Source organism: Rhipicephalus microplus, unplaced genomic scaffold (genome assembly GCF_043290135.1).
Source record: "Rhipicephalus microplus isolate Deutch F79 unplaced genomic scaffold, USDA_Rmic scaffold_140, whole genome shotgun sequence".
Taxonomy (NCBI): domain Eukaryota; kingdom Metazoa; phylum Arthropoda; class Arachnida; order Ixodida; family Ixodidae; genus Rhipicephalus; species Rhipicephalus microplus.
In genome coordinates, this window is record NW_027464711.1 from 177,843 (window position 1) to 197,051 (window position 19,209).

The 19,209-nt window shown below is 47.2% G+C and overlaps 1 protein-coding gene across 1 annotated transcript in view; it reads left to right on the forward strand.

Moving 5' to 3' along the window:
• The first annotated feature begins 241 nt into the window (after positions 1–241).
• LOC119176443 (sodium-coupled neutral amino acid transporter 7) overlaps positions 242–19,209 on the forward strand; it is a 39,362-nt gene continuing 20,394 nt past the window's right edge. The window contains exon 1 of the mRNA XM_037427714.2: positions 242–894. Coding sequence (XP_037283611.1) covers positions 552–894 — 343 coding nt within the window. The 5' untranslated portion in view covers positions 242–551. The remainder of the gene's footprint in view (positions 895–19,209) is intronic.

Genomic DNA, 19,209 nt, shown 5'->3' on the forward strand with positions numbered 1-19,209 from the left:
ACACAGTCGAAATCGCGGTGCTCCATTTCACAATGGCTAGCCAATGGCTAACAACAGAACAGCAAGCCTCTGACCGAGCGGGAACAGCGTATATAGAAGCTGGGGCAGCGTGCGGGTCGCGATGGAACACGATCTGCCGTGTGGTAGATTTTATCGGTCCTCGGCTTGACTAATCTAGGAGGCGCCGATAGCTGCTGCGCACGCCGAAAGCCAGTCGGCCGCAAACAGGCGAGGGCGAGGAGGGATGCGGGATCACACCGGCAGTGACGCTGGATTCATCCAGAGCGGCGGTGGCCGGGTTTACCAGATGCCCTTGACTTAGGCTGCAGTCCACTGCGCAAGCGCCATACGATCTGCGCACGGACGATTCGGAATTTTTCGCGACAAAGCCCAGTAGGCGAGGATTGGAAGCATAGCATAGAGCACTGTCTGTCCAGCGAGGCAGACGAAATAAGTTAATCACGTCGTCCCGCCGAGAAGGCAGGTCCGGCCGCTTGGTCGAGTGTGCCGACTTTGAGACGGAGGCCGATCTCGTTCCCACAGGTGCCTCCATGGCCTCACACCGCAAAAGCATGGTCAGCTTCAGCGAGGCGTTCGCTTCGACGGCGACCACAGGGATGCCTGCAGGCGCCTACTACCGGCACGGCCCCGGCGGCAACTTCATCCAGGACAGCTTCCACAGTTCCACCGACTTTCCCACGTATATCGCGTGGCAGACGCTGTCCACCGACCTGTCTGAGCGCATGCGCCAGGGTTCAGTGCGTCTCAGCCGGACCAACACTCTTGAGTACGCGCCCATCACCGAGGAGAACGGCGAGAAGGCGCCGCTGTTAAATATCCCGGACGAAACGAGCTTCTCCGAGTCCACCATCTCCACTCCAGCCATTCAGCAAGGTGGGTGGTGATGTGCTCGAGACTCACTGAATGCTGCGCTGTTCGAGCCACTGCGGCCTTAAGGCAAATTTGGTAAGGGCAGAAACCACTACTGTAATCTTGTTTTTCTTGCCAAAGCATCGTAAAGTTTCCGACGAGCACATTGGAGGGCCGGCCCCCCAAAAGCCGCACTACACGGTACAGTCCAATTATGAATCATCTAGCATTGTTACCGTCATGCTCGATAAGCTGCCGTGTGTAGGTTGGCTGGTGCGTTTAAGGTGCAGCGTCCTAATAAACATAAGCGAGCCTTTGACCCGTTAGTTTTATTCTTGTTTTCAGCAGTGCCTCTGCAGAATGCCAACTATTCTATTGTACCGCAAATCACCTTTGTCGCGCTTACATAGACTCTTACCGACTATTCGCAACGTTAACTCTCTCGCAAACGTAGGAATTGCCTTGCGTCATGTCTAGCCAGTAACCGGATGAGAGCACGAGTATGTCTATACTGCACCTTGGCATTTGGAATTAATTACTGGCTCGTCGTGTGGTTTGGGCACTGCCTAAGCCGCACATCAATAACCGCTTGAAATTGAGCGTTACATACAGGATTGCAAGAGGCGGCAAATGCACGAGGGGGAGACAGAACGTTAAGTTGGCAAATAAAATTAGGAGTTTTTTGGGTACAATGTGGCCACAGCATGCACAGGACCGAGTTGATTGCTGGAAAAGGGGAGAGGCATTTGTCCTGAAGTGGGCAAAGGCGTCTCCAGTTCTTTACGACCACACAACCATAATGTTGATGATAATGGCGTGGTTTAGGAACTGCAAAACAGACAAGCGTGGTGTGTAAGCTACATATATAGTGACGATTTTTTCAAAAAAGCTGCATGAAATTCAAACTGAAACCTACCTAGGAACCTTCCGGTAAAACAATATGGATTATGTGTGCATGACTCTGATATGTGTTCATAGCTAGCGCTATGGAAGAGCGGAATGTATCATTTCACCGCAGAACGCTGAGAGGACGTGAAAATCTCCGAGAATGCGCCACGCAACTGGAAGATCATCACTAAAAAATGAGTAATCCTTAATTTCCTTGGAATACACGGAATTCCTTTTAAGAATTCTTACGATAGGCCATGGGTGACGGTTTACACGTCCGTATATAAGCGCCACTTATACCTACTTGAAACACAGTGTGACCTCCACACTTTTTTAGACAGTGTTTAGATATATGAAGTACTCATTACTTCAAAATAATTATCTCGGCCTCACTTTTTCCCGTATGTTGTGGCGAATGTCCTCCTTGAATGTTAAGCATAATGTTTTTTTTTTTTGAGTGCTTGCACAGTGAAATTGGTGGTTTATGACGCATGCGTCAAAGTTGATGTGTATGGAATGTCCTTTGTGCGACTACGTTGTATGTGTTAAAATACTAAATTTTCTGTTAACTTAGCTTCGGGGTTGCAGTAGCGTGTCCTTTCAAAGTCAAGACAGCTTTGCGAATCTCTGTCGCCCAGCTGTTGATGCAGGTGAACAAGGTATCGGTGAAGTCCTCCGCTCATGATTGATATGTGCATGGGGTTTCATGTTCCAAAACCACCATATATGATTATGAGAGACGCCGAAGTGAAGGGCTCCGGAAATTTTAGCCACCTGGGGTTCTTTAACGTGCACCCAAATCTGAGCACACAGGCCTACAGCATTTCCGCCTCCATCGGAAATGCAGCCGCTGCAGCAGGGATTCGATCCTGCGATCTTCGGGTCAGCAGCCGAGTACCTTGGCCCCTAGACAACCGCGGCGAGGCAAAACCCATCGGGATTTGAAAGATGAAACTCTTATAAGAGTCAACTGTGTCTGGCCACCACGAGACTAATCTCGAAGCGATTTTTACGTAACATCTTATAACGAAATTGGGAAGGTGCGCACGCGTCTAATTACGACGAATCTTACGAAAATTTACCAATGACCCCCAGAGTCTTCAAGACTCACTCTATATAGCCGTAACTATTTTTCTTTTATTGTTGCTGTATAGGAGAATGTCTTCAAATTTCCGTTAGACACTTTGCGCTTGATCGTGGGCGAGAGGCTTTGTCTATAATCAACCACCAAAAAAAATTCTTCATTTAGCTATCATTGATATCTTTTTCGGTCCTGCTAATCCCTCAACCCTACCCTCTGTTCGTTGCAGTCGCACGTCAACTGCTTGAACCACTGTTACCGTTGAGGTCCATGCAGATAGCACACGTACTATATTTAGTAGTTCTTTTGAGCGGGTCGCCACTCCACTATTCGTTATACATTGCTGGAGTGCCGTGTAAAGCTTCCCGATCACATTACCGAGATTTCATGTCCAAGATGTCTTAACAGCGGGTGTTGCTAGAGGCGACCCGTTGACATATTTTAGGACATGTGGCAGTTGTCACTCGCGCATGACACTTTATTTCGCTTTGCCTACTTTCTTCGCTATTTATTTGTGTATTCCAAGAGATAAACTTCCGCGTGTGCACGCGTATAACTCTAGCGTTTCAGATTCAGTAGATCTGATAACACGTGTTTTCCGTTTTGCCTCGGGACGTGCATGCGATAGCGTCTGTTTTTCTAAGCGCTGCTCCGGTTGCGACCGACCGGCGACCGCCAGTAATCGTGCACGTGAAGCCATATTTTAAGCAAATATCCTTGAACTGTTTTTGTCTCGCACGCGTTGAGACGAGCTCGCTCGTGGTTCATGTTGTACTGTGGAAGGGTATATGGGTGGCAGACGGTTAAACAGGAAAAACACGGCTACTGCTGATTTATTTTACGTCAGCGGGGATTTGGTTTCGGCTCATAATAGATGGATCGTTTCATTTGAGCATGCAAAAAGTTTTTGTTGTCAGCATCGCTGGAAATATTATTGACAGAGCTTGTCTTTTTATATGACTCGGAAATATTCATGCCACCAACATGGTCGCAAACATTTTCCCTTGTACGTTTTCTACAAAAAACATCTTCGCATTTAATAGCTTCATTACGGGCGCTAATGACTAGCGAGGTGCTCCCAGTTTACGCTCACCACGAGCTGGCTGTCTTTCTTGTCATCCTCTCGAATCGGTCGATCAATTGTCATGTAAAGGCGTAATTTTATCCTGGATAATCAAGCGAGCATTGAAGTCGTCAGATAGTTTGTCATATAATCGTGGATCAGGCTCATAGCCAGGGGGGAAAAAGTAGATACCCTCCCCCCTCCCGGCCTGGCGTTGACAGATTTGTTCTAAGAAATTAGACCAATTGTTAATTTCAACTTCAGCAATTCTCACAAGTTAGCTTCAGGCCTCTAGGCTTCATCCCTAAGGTAAATTCACCCAAGATTATTCGCTCCATCAATAAGTCAAATGACCTATTTCATTTTTGCAACGCTTGACAAGCAGGTATTGTCTGCGAAAACAATGTAGTATTACTGAACGATGTTGTGATTCACTCAAAAATATTCATTGAGAACTTTGAGAATGGCGTATACATCGTTGGTGAACAGTGGTGCTCTACAAAACCGTTTCTATTACTTTTTTATCTTTTTTTGCGTGTGTAACTCTCCAACCGCCAGGCAAAATCGCGTGTCAACGCCCTCGATGAACAGGCTCAAGCATGTAGTTTTATAGGCCCCAGACACATATTATCCATAATTGCATGGTAGTATGGTTAATCGTATGTCAAAATGACACAAACGTTTTTGTAGGGAAAGGAGTTCCGAAGGGGCGCACGTTGCTTGCTGAGGCAGAGGTCAAAGCGGGTATGGGCCACAGTACTTAGCCGAAACCCATGCACGTCTCACCCCTGGTCCACTAGCAATGGCGGCGCTGCCTATAATATTTGTTTGGCGATGGCCAAAATCATGCGTTCTCCAGAAGAAGCTGCATGCACATCGGGTGCGCCAACGGAAATTGGCGCGTGAACGACGACGTCGTTCTAACTACCAAGCACAAAAGTAGGGTGGAAGATCTAGCGCTTCGAACTTGGATTGGTATAGCACATTACGGGAAAGGAGAAAAAAACTGCCGCGCAGATCGACACACGAATACAGAGTGCTAACTTAATTCCAACCAACTTTTTTGTCGGTCTGCTCGGCCGTTTCTTCTTTACTGTATTGCGCTCTAACAATTCAAGTATATACGACGAACGAACTCGCCTAATCTTGAACATTTGTGGACGAACGCTTCGAGTGAGAGGAGCTGGGGTTGGATATTAACGGCTTGATCAGACACTGAGTTTAACGGGAGGCGAGAGGACGCACGACGCCGTTGTGAGCGTGAAATCTCAAGCAGCTACGCTGAATCAATACCGCAAAAACTGGCAAACAGCGCAGATTGTGCCAAAAACTTCTGCAAACCAAAGTAAAGCACTGAAGTACAAATACGATGCTACCAGCTCCACTGTTTAACCAGTCAGTGAAGCTGCTTGAAAATTTTGCTTATCTCGTTTGTATACGAGAGGCTCGCTCCTCAATCAGCCCCCTCTAATACTTTTTGTATGATAACAGAACTAACGGCACAACAAAGAATCGAGACTAGAAGGCACCCGAGTCTGTCACAAATCTCAAAAGATTTGCTGTTCCACAATAGAGCGAATCAAGGCACCGAAGATAACACCGTCACTAAGGGAAGTGGAAATGCACCAGATGCCGAAAACACGCCCGTGACAATTGTACGTTTGTATAACAAAATTTATGAATACACTTTAAAATCCAATGTTAGATACTCTTTCAACAAACATGCTCATACATTCACGAACTATGTGCAACTCAAAAACGATTTCTCATTCACGAGTGTTTGGCATACGTGTCCCGTATATTTCAGCTCTCCACAAAGATTTTCAAGGCCACAAGCGTTCATTTCCGGAGTGCCATATTTGGTTGTTGGTCCATTTTTTGATACAGTTGATGGTAGACGGTGTAGGAACCTTAAATTAGCATTTAGCTTTCGGCTATAGTGGTAGCGAAGACTCGAGGCATCTTGCGTCTTCATTTTCAATTTACCTCTATGACATTGCGGTCTATCAACGCTTTGGATTGTGTACAAAATATGTGATGCATATCATATGCACCAAGCTCTACATGATGATGATGCAAGTTACCAAATTTCAGTTATTTAATTTAGACAGAATGGATAATTTTATTGCAGGATCTGTATAAAAAACAAAAGTTGCTAAGCCTGTCTGATTTCTGGCAGGGCTAGAGTTTATGCAAAGTCTACAGTGCAAGTGTATTGACAAGTGACCATATAAGCACTACCGGTAAAAGAGAGATTGCCTGCATATCCAATTTTTTGTCTCCACTGCAGCATTTTCAGGACGTGAGACCGGTGATTTCATTGACTTTTGCAAGTTATCATTCAGGACGATTGCGTGCTTTGTTTTTTGGGGAGAGGATGAGGAACTAGTTTTGTTTGTTGTCCTTATCTGAAAAATAGGCCAATGCAAATGCAGGCAGTGCTTTTGCGTAAAGAATTCCACTCAGCAAGTATTGTTTTGGCTCGACGATGCGGGGCTTAGCCGGTGATTTCGAAAGGACGAGCAAACAAGGACAATGAAATGAGTAAGCAAACGCTAACAAGAAATATATATGGCCATGTGTATTGCCCGTGAAGGAAATTCTGGTTTTATTGAGCTGATTATGAATGCTACTTGCTTTTTTTGTCAAAATGGTTGATTGGGCGAGTTGGTGATACATGACTAATTATGAAATGGAAGCGCACAACGTTGAAGCAGACGGAAAGACAGGGACAAGCGCTATAGCGTTGTAGCGCTGTAGCGCTTGTCCCTGTCTTTCCGTCTGCTTCAACGTTGTGCGCTTCCATTTCATAATTGCTTTTTTTAACATGACCTTGTACCATACCTAGCAGATATTTGAAATATGCCCGTTCAGGAGCATTGGCGGAGTTTGTACTATTTCAAGTTGACAGTGCGCGAAAGAAACTATGAATTATGATACTCAATCCGCTGTAGCAGTTCATGGACAGTGCCAGGGGTTTGGTTCGCTGTGAAGTTCGTCTCTCCGGGGCAAACATTTTTAATGTTTGCACCGAGTCGCGCAAAGCTTGACAGAACAAATCACGGGCCCATCGCAGCTCCTCCTCCCCGTCGACCAACCAACCCTCTTGCTACACTATGCTTTACAAGGCTATTATGCCTGGATAGCCGAGTTGTTAGGACGCTCCCCTTCAGATCGAATGTGAGCGGATTCGAATCTCACCTCATGATTTTTTTTTTTTACTTTGTACTCGTTCCCTCACCCATCAAGGTTATTTTACAGGCCACGCCGTAGCGGGGTTTGCCGAAATTCTGTGGCACCTACCTCTTCATGATGACTGAAGCTTTGTCGCAAGGGTCGCACCCTCCGGTCTCGTATCGCAATGCTGAAGCCTGCATTGCGATACGAGACAGGAGGGGCGCAGCACAGACTTTTTTTTTTCCTTTTCGGGCCAACGACAACGATTTCGTTTCCTGCCCTCTCCCCCACCATCATGTTTATTGAGGACACCCCTACCCCCCCAAAAAAAGCCCCGCCATGATGTTCTAGTGGCTAAGGTACTCGGCTGCTGACCCGCAGGTCGCGGGATTGGATTCTGGCTGCGGCGGCTGCATTTCCGATGGAGGCGGAAATGATTTATTTGTGGGGTTTAACGTCCCAAAACCACCACATGATTATGAGAGACGCCGTAGTAGAGGGCTCCGGAAATTTCGACCACCTGGGAATCTTTAACGTGCACCCAAATCTGAGCACACGGGCCTACAACATTTCCGCCTCCATCGGAAATGCAGCCGCCGCAGCCGGGATTTGATCCCGCGACCTGCGCGTCAGCAGCCGAGTACCTTAGCCACTATAGACCACCGTGGCGGGGCTGGAGGCGGAAATGCTGTAGGCCCGTGTGCATAGATTTCGGCGCACCTTAAAGAATCCCAGGTGGTTGAAATTTCCGGAGCCCTCCACTACGGCATTTCTCATAATCATATCGTGGCTTTGGGACGTTAAACCCCACATATCAATCAATCAATTAACCATTAAAAAAACGTCTGCGCTGTGCCGAATGCTGCCTCCGATCTCGTATCGCAATGTACTTGGCAGCCACTTTATCATCGAAGTTTACTGTCTTCGTTTCTATATTTCGCCCCCCTCCTTTTTAATGGTACCATCCAACCATTGCTTAATGCCCATCCTAGTCACCGATAGCCTGTCCAAGCGAGCTTCGTGCGTGAGAAGCCTTCACTAATTCGTTCAATTTACATTCGGAGGCACTCAAAGCGCCGCGCGTTAGGCGGCAATCACGTGGTATTTTTTGCATTTCGCGCACTTTAATCAAACCGTAGAAAAAATTAACCACCGTTGTTATCTTACCATAGCTTGAAATTTTTGGTAGCTCTGGATAAGAGCTAAGGTCTTGTATTGAAATTTTTCTGTAGTGAGTATTTAAAAAGTTAATTAAGCAATCTTTGTTAATTACCGTGCTTGGCGGATAAAATATACTATGACGTGCTGCATACAGCTAAGAACAATACTGCGCTAGCTGGAGATGCGTAGCACTAATTTTTATTTTTTGATTCCTTGGTGCTTTTTAGCTGGAACACCCTGTAAATGGTGGCGGCAACTCGAGAAAGAAGGGTGGGTCAGAGAACCTTCTTGTTTTGAGCGGGCAATTGTAGTGTACGTTAGAGACAGTTGCCTACCGAGGAGTCGACACAACTTTAATAGACCTTTTTCAAGCCCACTAGCGCCGCGAACGGGCGCGCAAGCGCTTATGGTAAAAGTTTGTACGCCGTAGCATCCACCGCGACGAGCGGGCGTCTCACTCTTCCGTTTGTACCGTTCGCGCCGCGGTGCCAGCGCTGCTCAGATCACGCGAACTCAGCAAATTACTGCACGATTCGCACACAAACTTAATTCAGTGTTCGGGTGTGATGACCTGTGTATACGATTTGCACTTGTCCCCATGTTCAACCAGCTGAGCGGCTCAGAAGAGTCTATTAATTATTATCATTTAGCATCAGTCCGCCTTCGGCATAAATAAAAAATAACAATACAACTTGGTGGTCTTAAAAATGCAAGCACTATTCATAAAGTCACGGATGCATAAGGAAGCAATGTCTTTTGATGCTGCTATACGAGCAACTTGTACGGTTCTGGTATATTTAAAGAGTGCTTTAGAAATAAGCGCAATTTCGTAAAATAATATACATTGACTGGACCACGGCGTACCGCTCGCAGCTTATGCATCTACCAACTTCCTTTGGCACTGCAACTGCAGGTTCGAATGAAAAATACAGGACGAAAAGAAAACAAAAAAGAGGTAGGACCAGGAAAGAAATAGGCACATCAGAAACGCTCATTCACGACTGAAACGTTATCGTACGTGTTAAAAACCTATATAAGAAAACAGGAGTGCATTGAGCATGTCAGAAAGTTACAAAAAGACTAATAACTGGTGCACGCGTTTACATTTAATTAATAAAGTACGTTTCTTATGTTGTTGCGAAAGCGAATGTTAATTGACTTAAACGAAGTGCGGTGTTCTCCATTATATGTCTCGGAGATTTCTCGCGTGGACTGGCTAGGGTGACTGTGCAAGATTATCAGGTCTTCAAAGATTAAATTGCATTTGCAACACTGAAAATGTGAGTTGGAATGAGATGGCTTCATTCAATGAATTTCGATGCGCTCCGAGGCAAGTGTTGATACACAACCAGTCTGACCGATGTGTATATGTTAACACAAGAGGAATCCGGTTAGCAGCTCTTGCACAACAATTGAAGCAACAATTGGCATGCCTTTCTTAATACTTTTCTCTGCCCACTGCAGACCCCTGCGACCTTTAGCGCTCTACGGAAATGTTACTAAGCATGTGGTGCAGAAAACACAACCCTCACGTACCTCTTATCGCTTACCAACTTCCTTTCAGACTGTGCAGAACCTATATATGCACGGAATAACTGCAATATTCCTAGTTTATTCGCGGGTGAGGCCCGTCCCAATTAATTTTTTCAGTGCGAATGAGCTGTTCACAAACCCATGCAATATTACATAGGTAGGTCACCACACATCCTTGCAGCTGCAAATTATTGCACATGTAATGTACCCAAGTTTTTCAGTCTTTTTTTTCACCGAGTGTATGTATGACATAATCATTATTTCTAACTGAACAATATTTGAATGCACCGACGTCAAATTCAATAAGGGTTTCCCTCAATGCGGAATTTAGTGCCAGCAAACATGCTCCGTAGACTTATAAAAACCGCAAATTATCACAGCAAGGCCTTCCGCACGTGATTTCTAGTTCCATCCCTTCGTATTTAAACACGTCTAGACCGTGTTTACTTTCCCTTTTTTGAGCGCGTGACATTTCCCATAAAAATTTCAAAAGTTCTATAGCTGTAACACTTCTTTGCAGTCTTGTGTTGACAGCCAAATCAAACCGCGATGGTATTAAAAGTCATAGCGCTCTATGAGCAGTTCATCGTTCAATAGCTATGAATTCGTGTTCCCGCCCACATTCCGCATGATGGCATGTTTTGACCACATGCATGTATCGGTATGCCACAACTCGCATGCCGCTCATCTTATGCGTTCGATGTACAGTTGTTCAATGATGCGTACTCAGACTGCGTTATTCATTCCACGTTTCATGCATAGACATACATACAGGTCGCTGTTCGGACCCTACTCCACAAGCGCTGGCATGTTCTTTTCGTTTTGTGCTCGCACGGCGCCAACGAGTAGTGGGCGGAGGAGGAGCTGGTTCTCTCGGCGTACCAACTTTTCCCACAGTGCTCCGCGCCCGCAGGGCGTTGTGGGATAGCTTGAAAATGGTCTATTTAACACAGCCAGGTGTAGTTCTCCCAGAAGCAGCTAGAGCACGTTTATTTTAATTGCATTGTGTAATAAATCAAGCTTGCAATACATATGCGGTTTATGTAGATTCAAACCATTATTTTTCTGCCAATTTCCCCTTTATAGTCGTATCATACTTTCTAGTCATTCTTCGAAACGCAGAAGTAAGATTGCGTGGTTAGGACTGCGTATGTGAGGCAGCCAGCTTTGACTCCGGTTCTAATTCATATTACCTTCCAATTATTCCGCAAAAGCGTTACGGGTGTTATTACCCGAAAGTGTAGACAGTACCCAGTGAAAGTCGTTACAGCGAACGAAGGTATCTCCTAGTAACAGAAGATCGGACAGTGCCTCTTTTATGCTCAAGGCATTATTGGCTGAAACGAGCCGGACCGGACCCAAACCTCTCGGGCCCGGGCCGGACACGGATCATATGTAAAACACCGCGCCAGGCTCGGGCAGGCCAGAGCGTGGCGTTGCTGGGCTAGGCCCGGGCCGGAAAAATCAACCAGTGCAGTGTTCTGGCAGCGGCGGTAGGTAGTAGCAAAGCAGGTGCTTGTCAGGGGTGTTCCAAACATCAATTTTCCGTGGCGCGTAACGCTATCGAACAGGCGGAAGGTATGTTGTCGGTGGCGGCAGAGGTGTCTAGCGATGGTACTGCTGCGGTGCAGCGTCTTCGCGTAAGTGCAGAGCGGCATGGCTGACTGCGGCAGCATAGCTCATCACTTGCGGCTTAGCCTGTGCTGGTTCAGGCGCCCCCAGAAATTACTATATTGCCTGGCGTACGACGGCGGCAATCGGGTACACTTGTGGCTGCAAGGATGGCAACCATTTATGCGGCTACTTACGTACAATGGCTTTGATAGTCTCGCACAGGTCGTCGGATTGTAGTGCCTGAACTTCCCCGTATGTTGTCGTAGGAATGTGGTGGTTGTACTTCCCGAGTTATAGTTCGATCAACGTGGCTCCTGAGACGAATCATATGACTCTTAGGTGGGTTGAGTAAAGGACCGGCAAACAGTTACTGCGTAAACGACCGGCAAACTCCCCGCGTCAGGAAGCGAAGCTTCTCGGACACGGCGGCGTCAGCATGGCGAAGCCGGAGGATAATTTCTTCATTGTACATACCGATGACCTCGTTCGGCAGCTGTACACGAGTCTCTAGAAGGGTTTGGGCTCTTTCTTGCAGTCGATGCTAGTGAGGGTGTCAAAAAATGTAACGCGAAAAATGTAACGCCCATGTCATGAGCATGGCCTCTCTGTTCTCGAATCGTGTTCAAGCGGTGCTTTACAAAGCGAAATAAACGTGCCATAGCTGTGTCTTCATTGGTTGAGTTGTTGAAAAGGGTGACCCCGATTCACCTTTCAAGCCAGCTTTCCGCTCTTTGAGTGATGACACACGGAAGGTGGTGACTCCCTGGGTTGATGGAGCCGAATTGATTTAGGGTACACTGACTAGGTCAACGAGGCTGTCGAAGTCTTGAGTCTGCTTAGCGTTGCAGGGAAAGGGCTCGTACCCTGGCTGTAGTCCTAGCTGCCTGCTGCTACGTCGACGATCCGGCATGTCTTTAAGGTCTTTTTGGCGCATTACGTAGACGTAGATCACGGCTGTGCGTGGGTGTCCGCTACATGACGTGGTCATGGCGGTGAAGAAGACTCTAGCAATACTCTGAAATGCGGCGCCCTATTCATTAGGGTGAACTTGTGTCTGGAAAATGAAAGGTCAAGTTCAATGAGACCAGAGAGCAATGGCGGCCGTCGGGTAGGCTGCCATGCGGTAAAGCTCGTCGGCGTTTGTAGTACATGTGCTATTGAAGATTCCAGCGTTATCCCTGGTGGCCACATAAGCCCCCGAATAAACTAGACTATTCATGTCTTGTGCGCGATCTTGAAACCGATCTCTATGAATGGCGAAGCTCCTTAAAACATTGCGGCACAATCTGCCCTAAGTGTTTTAAGTTTTTATGAGTGAAATCCGAATATATATTTACACAGGGGTATCTGCGCAAGCAGGCGTTTGGTGAGTGGCGTCACCACGGGCCTGAGCCAAAGGGGTGGGGAGTTGCAATTCCCTCGCACGCCTCTACTTGCGTGGCTTAGCCGTGTCTGGGCAAAAGGGTATCCTGGGTATTGAGCCTACACCTGGTAATTGTGCCTTTAAGGACCACCGGCAGAGGCGAAACACCCCTTTGGCCCCGGCTTCACGTAGACAGCACCCCTTGTCTGATCCCACCTAGGAAAAGCTGGCAGTTACTTTTTCTTGTCCCTCTCTCCTCTCAGAGCTTCGTCTTCATCTATCACTGTTAGTCTGTCCTGTTTTCTGTTCCCTTCAACTTCCTTGTTTTATCGGACGGCAAGGGTTAGTTTGGTGTATACAGTATCCAACCTTGGGTGTGCTATATCGGGTTATAGTAGTTTCGTACAACTCGCATCAGCGATTCCGGCGGGTATTTTGTAGCCTCTCCTTGTTGGGCTTCATGGTGGGCGGTTGGTCTCGCTAGAGAAAACATTTTTGACGGGTTTAACTTCCTTTCCACGCCTATCCGATCAGACTCATTCTAAATGAGGGTGCACCGAAGAAATCTTTCAGTTTAGTCTTAAAACATCCGGATCTTTCCGCGCGCGCGCGCGCGCGCGCGCGTGTGTGTGTGTGTGTGTGTGTGTGTGTGTGTGTGTGTGTGTGTGTGTGTGTGTGTGTGTGTGTGTGTGTGTGTGTGTGTGTGTGTGTGTGTGTGTGTGTGTGTGTGTGTGTGTGTGTGTGTGTGTGTGTGTGTGTGTGTGTGTGTAGATATACTGTGCTGGCTACGCCGGAGGGATGAACTGCCCTAGACCATACGGAGCTTCGCCCCTAAAATATAGGGCGCAATGGCTAGGAAATAATCACAAAAGTACTCACTGCCACACTCCCAGAATATATGCAAGCAGTCTACATAAAGATAGGCGTCTGGCCGTACATACCTAATGCTCGCAGATGCTTCCGGTGTGAAGTTTGGTCACAGCTCAAAGAGATAACGTCACCGCATGTCATGTGCAAAATGTGATGTTCAAGAATGTGCTATCGGGGATTGCACGCCTAAGCCGCACTGCTTGAACTGCGACGGAGATCACCCTGTGTATAAGCGCTCTTGCCCTAAGTGGAAGAGTTGATAATTTAACACAGGTTAATGAAAACAGCTCGTTTAATGAAGCACGGGCACTATTTACATTTGTCAGGTCATCATATGCTGGTACGGCGCTCGTGGTGTTGACGCGCCGCAACGGCGTTTTGCAGCTGCGAGGTTCACGCACAGTGGTCCGCGAGCAACTTCTGCCCCCGCAACATCATCCACACGAATACATCCCGTCCTGCTCTGGTGCCAAATAGCTTGCAGGCCTCCGGGTCTCCAGTCCTCGGGCCATCTGCTAAGGCAGAGAGCTTTTAGACTGTCACACCCGTACGCGTACACCGCGAGCGGCCATCCAGTGGCTCTGCCGAGGTCATAGACACAACACAAAGCCTATCGGTGCTTAAGACGCCAATGAGACCACGTGGCCATTAGAGCAGGCCAAAAAAGAAAAACTCCGTTTTATGGGGTCCGAAAAGGCTATCTAAACTTAAGTTGTCTATTTAGACGCACAGCACAAAAATACAAAAAATGGCTACACAAATATAGTACACTGGAACGTTAGGAGTCTTCTCCACAATCTTGATGATATTATAGAACTCTTACAAAAAATACAATTCCAAGGTGCTGCACGTACATGGGAACCCAACTGAAGTCCTCACAAACGAACTTTCTTCGACAAAATACGCTGTTACACAATGACAGTGTTGAGGCAGTGTCCAGGGATCCGGAGGAAATCTGAGCTAACGTCGCCTGTGCTGAAACAACTGTCTCTTCTTCTTTTGCACGAGAAATATTCAGACAGCATACATGTATACACCGATGGTTCCACGAACCGCCAGTCTTCCTCAGGGGCAGTAGTTGTCCCAGCAAGAGGTGTTACCCTCAGCTTTAGGACGGACCACTCCACGGCATCTACAGCAGCGGAAACAGCTGCTTAGCGCGCTGCACTTCCTGTGGTCAATCGGGAACCACCGCAACAATGGTCGATTTTCAGCGACTCAAGGGCTGCCCTACAATCTGTGCTCTCAGCACTGCGTCGCGGGCCATACGAACAGCTTGTTTTCAAAATTCGACGCCTGCTCCGCACTTCACACGAGAAAGGGCATCATGTGACGCTTCAATGGCTGCCAAGTCACTGCGGCATCATAGGGAACGAACATGCCGATACTGCCGCGCAGGCAGCCCTTGAAGGAACACGAGAAGCCATACCACTTTCGCGGACTGATGCTGCCAGTAATCTTCGGCGAATTGCGCGTGAAATCACGTTTTCACTATGGTGCCCACCAAGCATCGATACGAATCGTCAACACCACCTGTCCTCTTTGATGGCTCTCCGCATGCCCGCTGGACTCGACCGAAGAGAAGCCACCCTTCTTCATCGCTTATGGCTAGGAGTGGCATTTACAAAATCTTATTCCTTTGTCGTAGGAATGGCCGACAACGCTCTCTGCGATGCCTGTCATTGCGAAGAGACGCTACACCACATCCTGTGTGACTGTCCGTTGTATGAAATCCAGAGACAGTCACTGGCGTCCGCGTTTGTGCGCATCGACAACAGCCAAATGTCTGTGGACACTATTCTGTCAAGTGCCCGAGAGAAGACATTGCAAGAGAAGGCGACCAAAGCTCTGTTGAAATTCCTACGTGACACGGGCTTGAACAAACGACTGTAACGGCAACGTCACACACCGCGAAAGACAAGACTGGACTATGACTGAGTGTGCGCGCGTGTGCTGCCGAATGTGCTGTGTTTCTCTCTTCCCTCTCTGCTCTATCTTTCATCTCCCCCATCTCTCTCCTATGCGCAGGGTAGCAGACTGGCTGCCTATAGGCTGGTTAACCTCCCTGCCGTTCTTTTCCCCCTGTTTTCCTTCCTTCCTATCGGTGCCCAAGACGCCAATGAAACCACGGGGCCATTAGAGTGGGCCAAAAAAGAAAAACCCCGTTTTATGGGGCCCGAAAAGGCCATCTAAACTAAGGTTGTCTATTTAGACGCACAGCACAAAAATACAAAAAATGGCTACACAAATATAGTACACTGGAACGTTAGGAGTCTTCTCCACAATCTCGATGATTTTATAGAACTCTTACAAAAATACAATTCCAAGGTGCTTTACATCCATGGGACACAACTGAAGTCCTCAAAAATGAACTTTCTTCGACAAAATACGCTGTTACACAGGGACAGTGTTGAGGCGATTGCTGCGTCCGGTGGTGTGGCTATTATTGTAAATAAGCATGTACTTTGCTAATCTGTCTTAAGACGGCACTGGAAGCTATCGGAACTGAAAACAGAATCCTGTTTATCATTACTCGCATCTCGTCGCCATGACTGCCTATAGCATCTGTCTTTTTCACAAGTTTTTTTACAGCTCTCTCAGTAAGCCACTGTCCATCCCCCCCTCCTCCCGACACGCATCTGCAGTCACACCGGTCACTCGCAACTAGTTTCTCGCCCACGTGCCCGCAACGCCACTGTATACAGTGGCTAGAAACCTTTATAGCCACTATACCGTCACCATTTCGTCTTCATTCTTTTTTCGTACAGCAACAGACTGGGACGGACTTTCCAATGACATCACAGCCATAACCTGCCCTTCCATATTTTTGACCACTTTAGCAGATTACTTTACAATATATTAAAACATGGCTTTTATTTTTCATGTATGTACCCACGCCTTACGTAACACTCCTTCAGCGGGGTCTTTGAGGAATGAAAATAAGATGAATCAAATTGTTAATTTGAATGCTCACAACTCTGTCGAGGGCACCCACTGCGATGCGAGAGGTTGACTACCAGAACAATTTCTCTTGTGTTTCGGAGCACGCCTATTTAATAAAAAAAGAGCCCACTTACTGCAATCATAACTCATATTCATCAATAGAATTGGCGCTTGGCTCTCCTCTGTTAGCCGTGTTAGAATAGAATGTGATCAAGAATACCTGCAGTATCGACCACTTTCCTGCTGCGCTAAACCTAGTTGACAACACCACAGGGCTTTCCTGGTAATTTTACCAAATGAAAAATAGCGTTCGCTGACTGGGAAAATTTTTTAAAATCCACAGGTTTAGCTCTTGATTTTACAACAAATCGTAGCATCGATGGCGCAGTAGAATTTTTCAGTGCATTTATTCTTGATGCTTCCGAAATATTTATCCCGCAAAGAAATGGTCACTTGTGTAGAAGACGTGTTCCCTGGTGAAACGAATATTGTAGGGATGGACGTAAGAAACAAAACATAGCCTGCGGTATCCTGCGCCAATATACGAATGCAGAAAACCTCGTGGTAATTCAAAAAATTTAAATCACTAGTCGTTTCCTACGTCCAGCAAGAAGAAAGTTGAAAAGGAACCCACCAAGTTTCTTTCCAGTATTAACTTCTGCGCCCAAGAAAGGAAAGTTTTCTTCGGTAGGTTTAAGAGGCACCAAGCTCATCCCTTGCCTTTGGTGAGTCGAGACACACTGGAAGACCAGGCCAACACTCTCCGTGAGCACCCTGAGCGGGTCTCCGATTGCGTGCACTAATCAAAATATTTCTTAAAATACGAGGAAATGACAGAACGCAAAACATCCGAGTGTAACATATAGGACAAACAGCACTCCGGTTTTATATGGCTGACCTTAGGGTGGCCTTGAACTCATGCCACGATACAGCACACGGACCTACGATATGCAGAAGCACCTTCACGATGACACAAGAATAGCTTTGTTTGGTACCTTATCTGGGCTGCCGGGTGCCTGTCATCGACGTGGAGGGAGGCCATTGCTGTCCCTATGTTGAAGGAAGGCAAGGATCCCTCTATATTTACAAGGTACCGCCCATTAGCCCTTACAAGCTGCTTGTGTAAGGTGTTCGAGAAAATAATAGGCTTCTGTATTTTCTAGAAACCAACAAACTATCATCCCTTATCAGTGCGGTTTCATGTGGAGCTAGTCCAATATTGACCATCTAGTACGCAGTGAAGCATGCATTCACGACGCGTTTATCCACAAACAGTACTGTCCTTCCGCGTTCCTCGACATGGAAACAAGCATAAAAAAATCGCGGTATGTCCACGGAGTAAATGAGTGGGGCGAAGCATCAGTCAGCCCGTCCGTGCGTCCGTCCGTGCGTCCGTGCGTCCGTGCGTCCGTCCGTCCGTCCGTCCGTCCGTTCGTCCATCTGTTCATGGGTCCGTCCGCTGGTCAATGGGTCCGTTCATGAGTCCGTTCATTCATTCATTCATTCGTCCGTCCGTCCGTTCATCTGTTCATGGGTCCGTCCGCTGGTCAATAGGTCCGTTCATGAGTCCGTTCATTCATTCATTCATTCATTCGTCCGTCCGTCCGTCCGTCCATCCGTCCGTTCATCTGTTCATGGGTCCGTCCGCTGGTCAATGGGTCGGTCCGTTCATGAGTCCGTTCATTGTGCGCTCGCGCTTATCCTTCGGTGGGGAGAATCGCGTGCCTTGGCCTTTCACGGCAATGATTCCGTTAGCTTTCTGGGACACAAACTTCAACTTTCTCGCAGGGCAGACCCCCTTTGCGGAAAGGGCGCGCTTTTCAAACACAGCGAAGTAACAAGTGAGACACTCGTTAGTTCGCACACATCTCTGTACCTGTGATCACGCTTCGAGCGTCGTTTTATTGCGATAGCAATTATATGGGCACTCTCGGCTGGATTTTGCCGCTGGCGTCGGCGTCGACGTGGGCGGCGCCATCACTCACCGTATATGTCTACGTATATATATATATATATATATATATATATATATATATATATATATATATATATATATATATATATTAAAACGCAAGAAAGAAATGCTTAAAAAGACTCTGGCGTGCGGAATCGAACGTGGGACCTCCATCCATAGTGCGAGGCGTTAAACACTGAGCCACCGAGAGGCACCTCCTTAAACGTTCAAACCGCAAGCTATTCATATCTACCACTTACCGCTGTTGGCGGCTTCTCGTGGAGGGGGGGGGGGCTATCGTGTTTTCAGCATTATCAGTAAGATAGCGCAATGAGCGTGCAGCGGCAATGAGCGCGTGCGCGCGTCATTTTTACTTGAGCAGCGTGCTGCACGTTTCAATCCGCTAGCCGTTCTCAGCGTTACACTCTAAGTTGCTGCTATCGCATTCATTGCTTCGCCCTTGCAGCGAAACTGTGACTTTCTTTAATGCATCGCCAACTAGCGTACATTGCAACTCTCATTGTGAAAGATAAGTAACACGTGGTCTGGACAGGGTGTCAAAATGGACGATCGAAAATTTATTTATGCTGAGTACGCTTAAAAGCTACTATGTCCTATTCTCGAGAAAACGATGACTTGTCCCTATCAAATTGCCTAGGCAGGCAGCTTGTACCTGTAGGTACAGAACACAA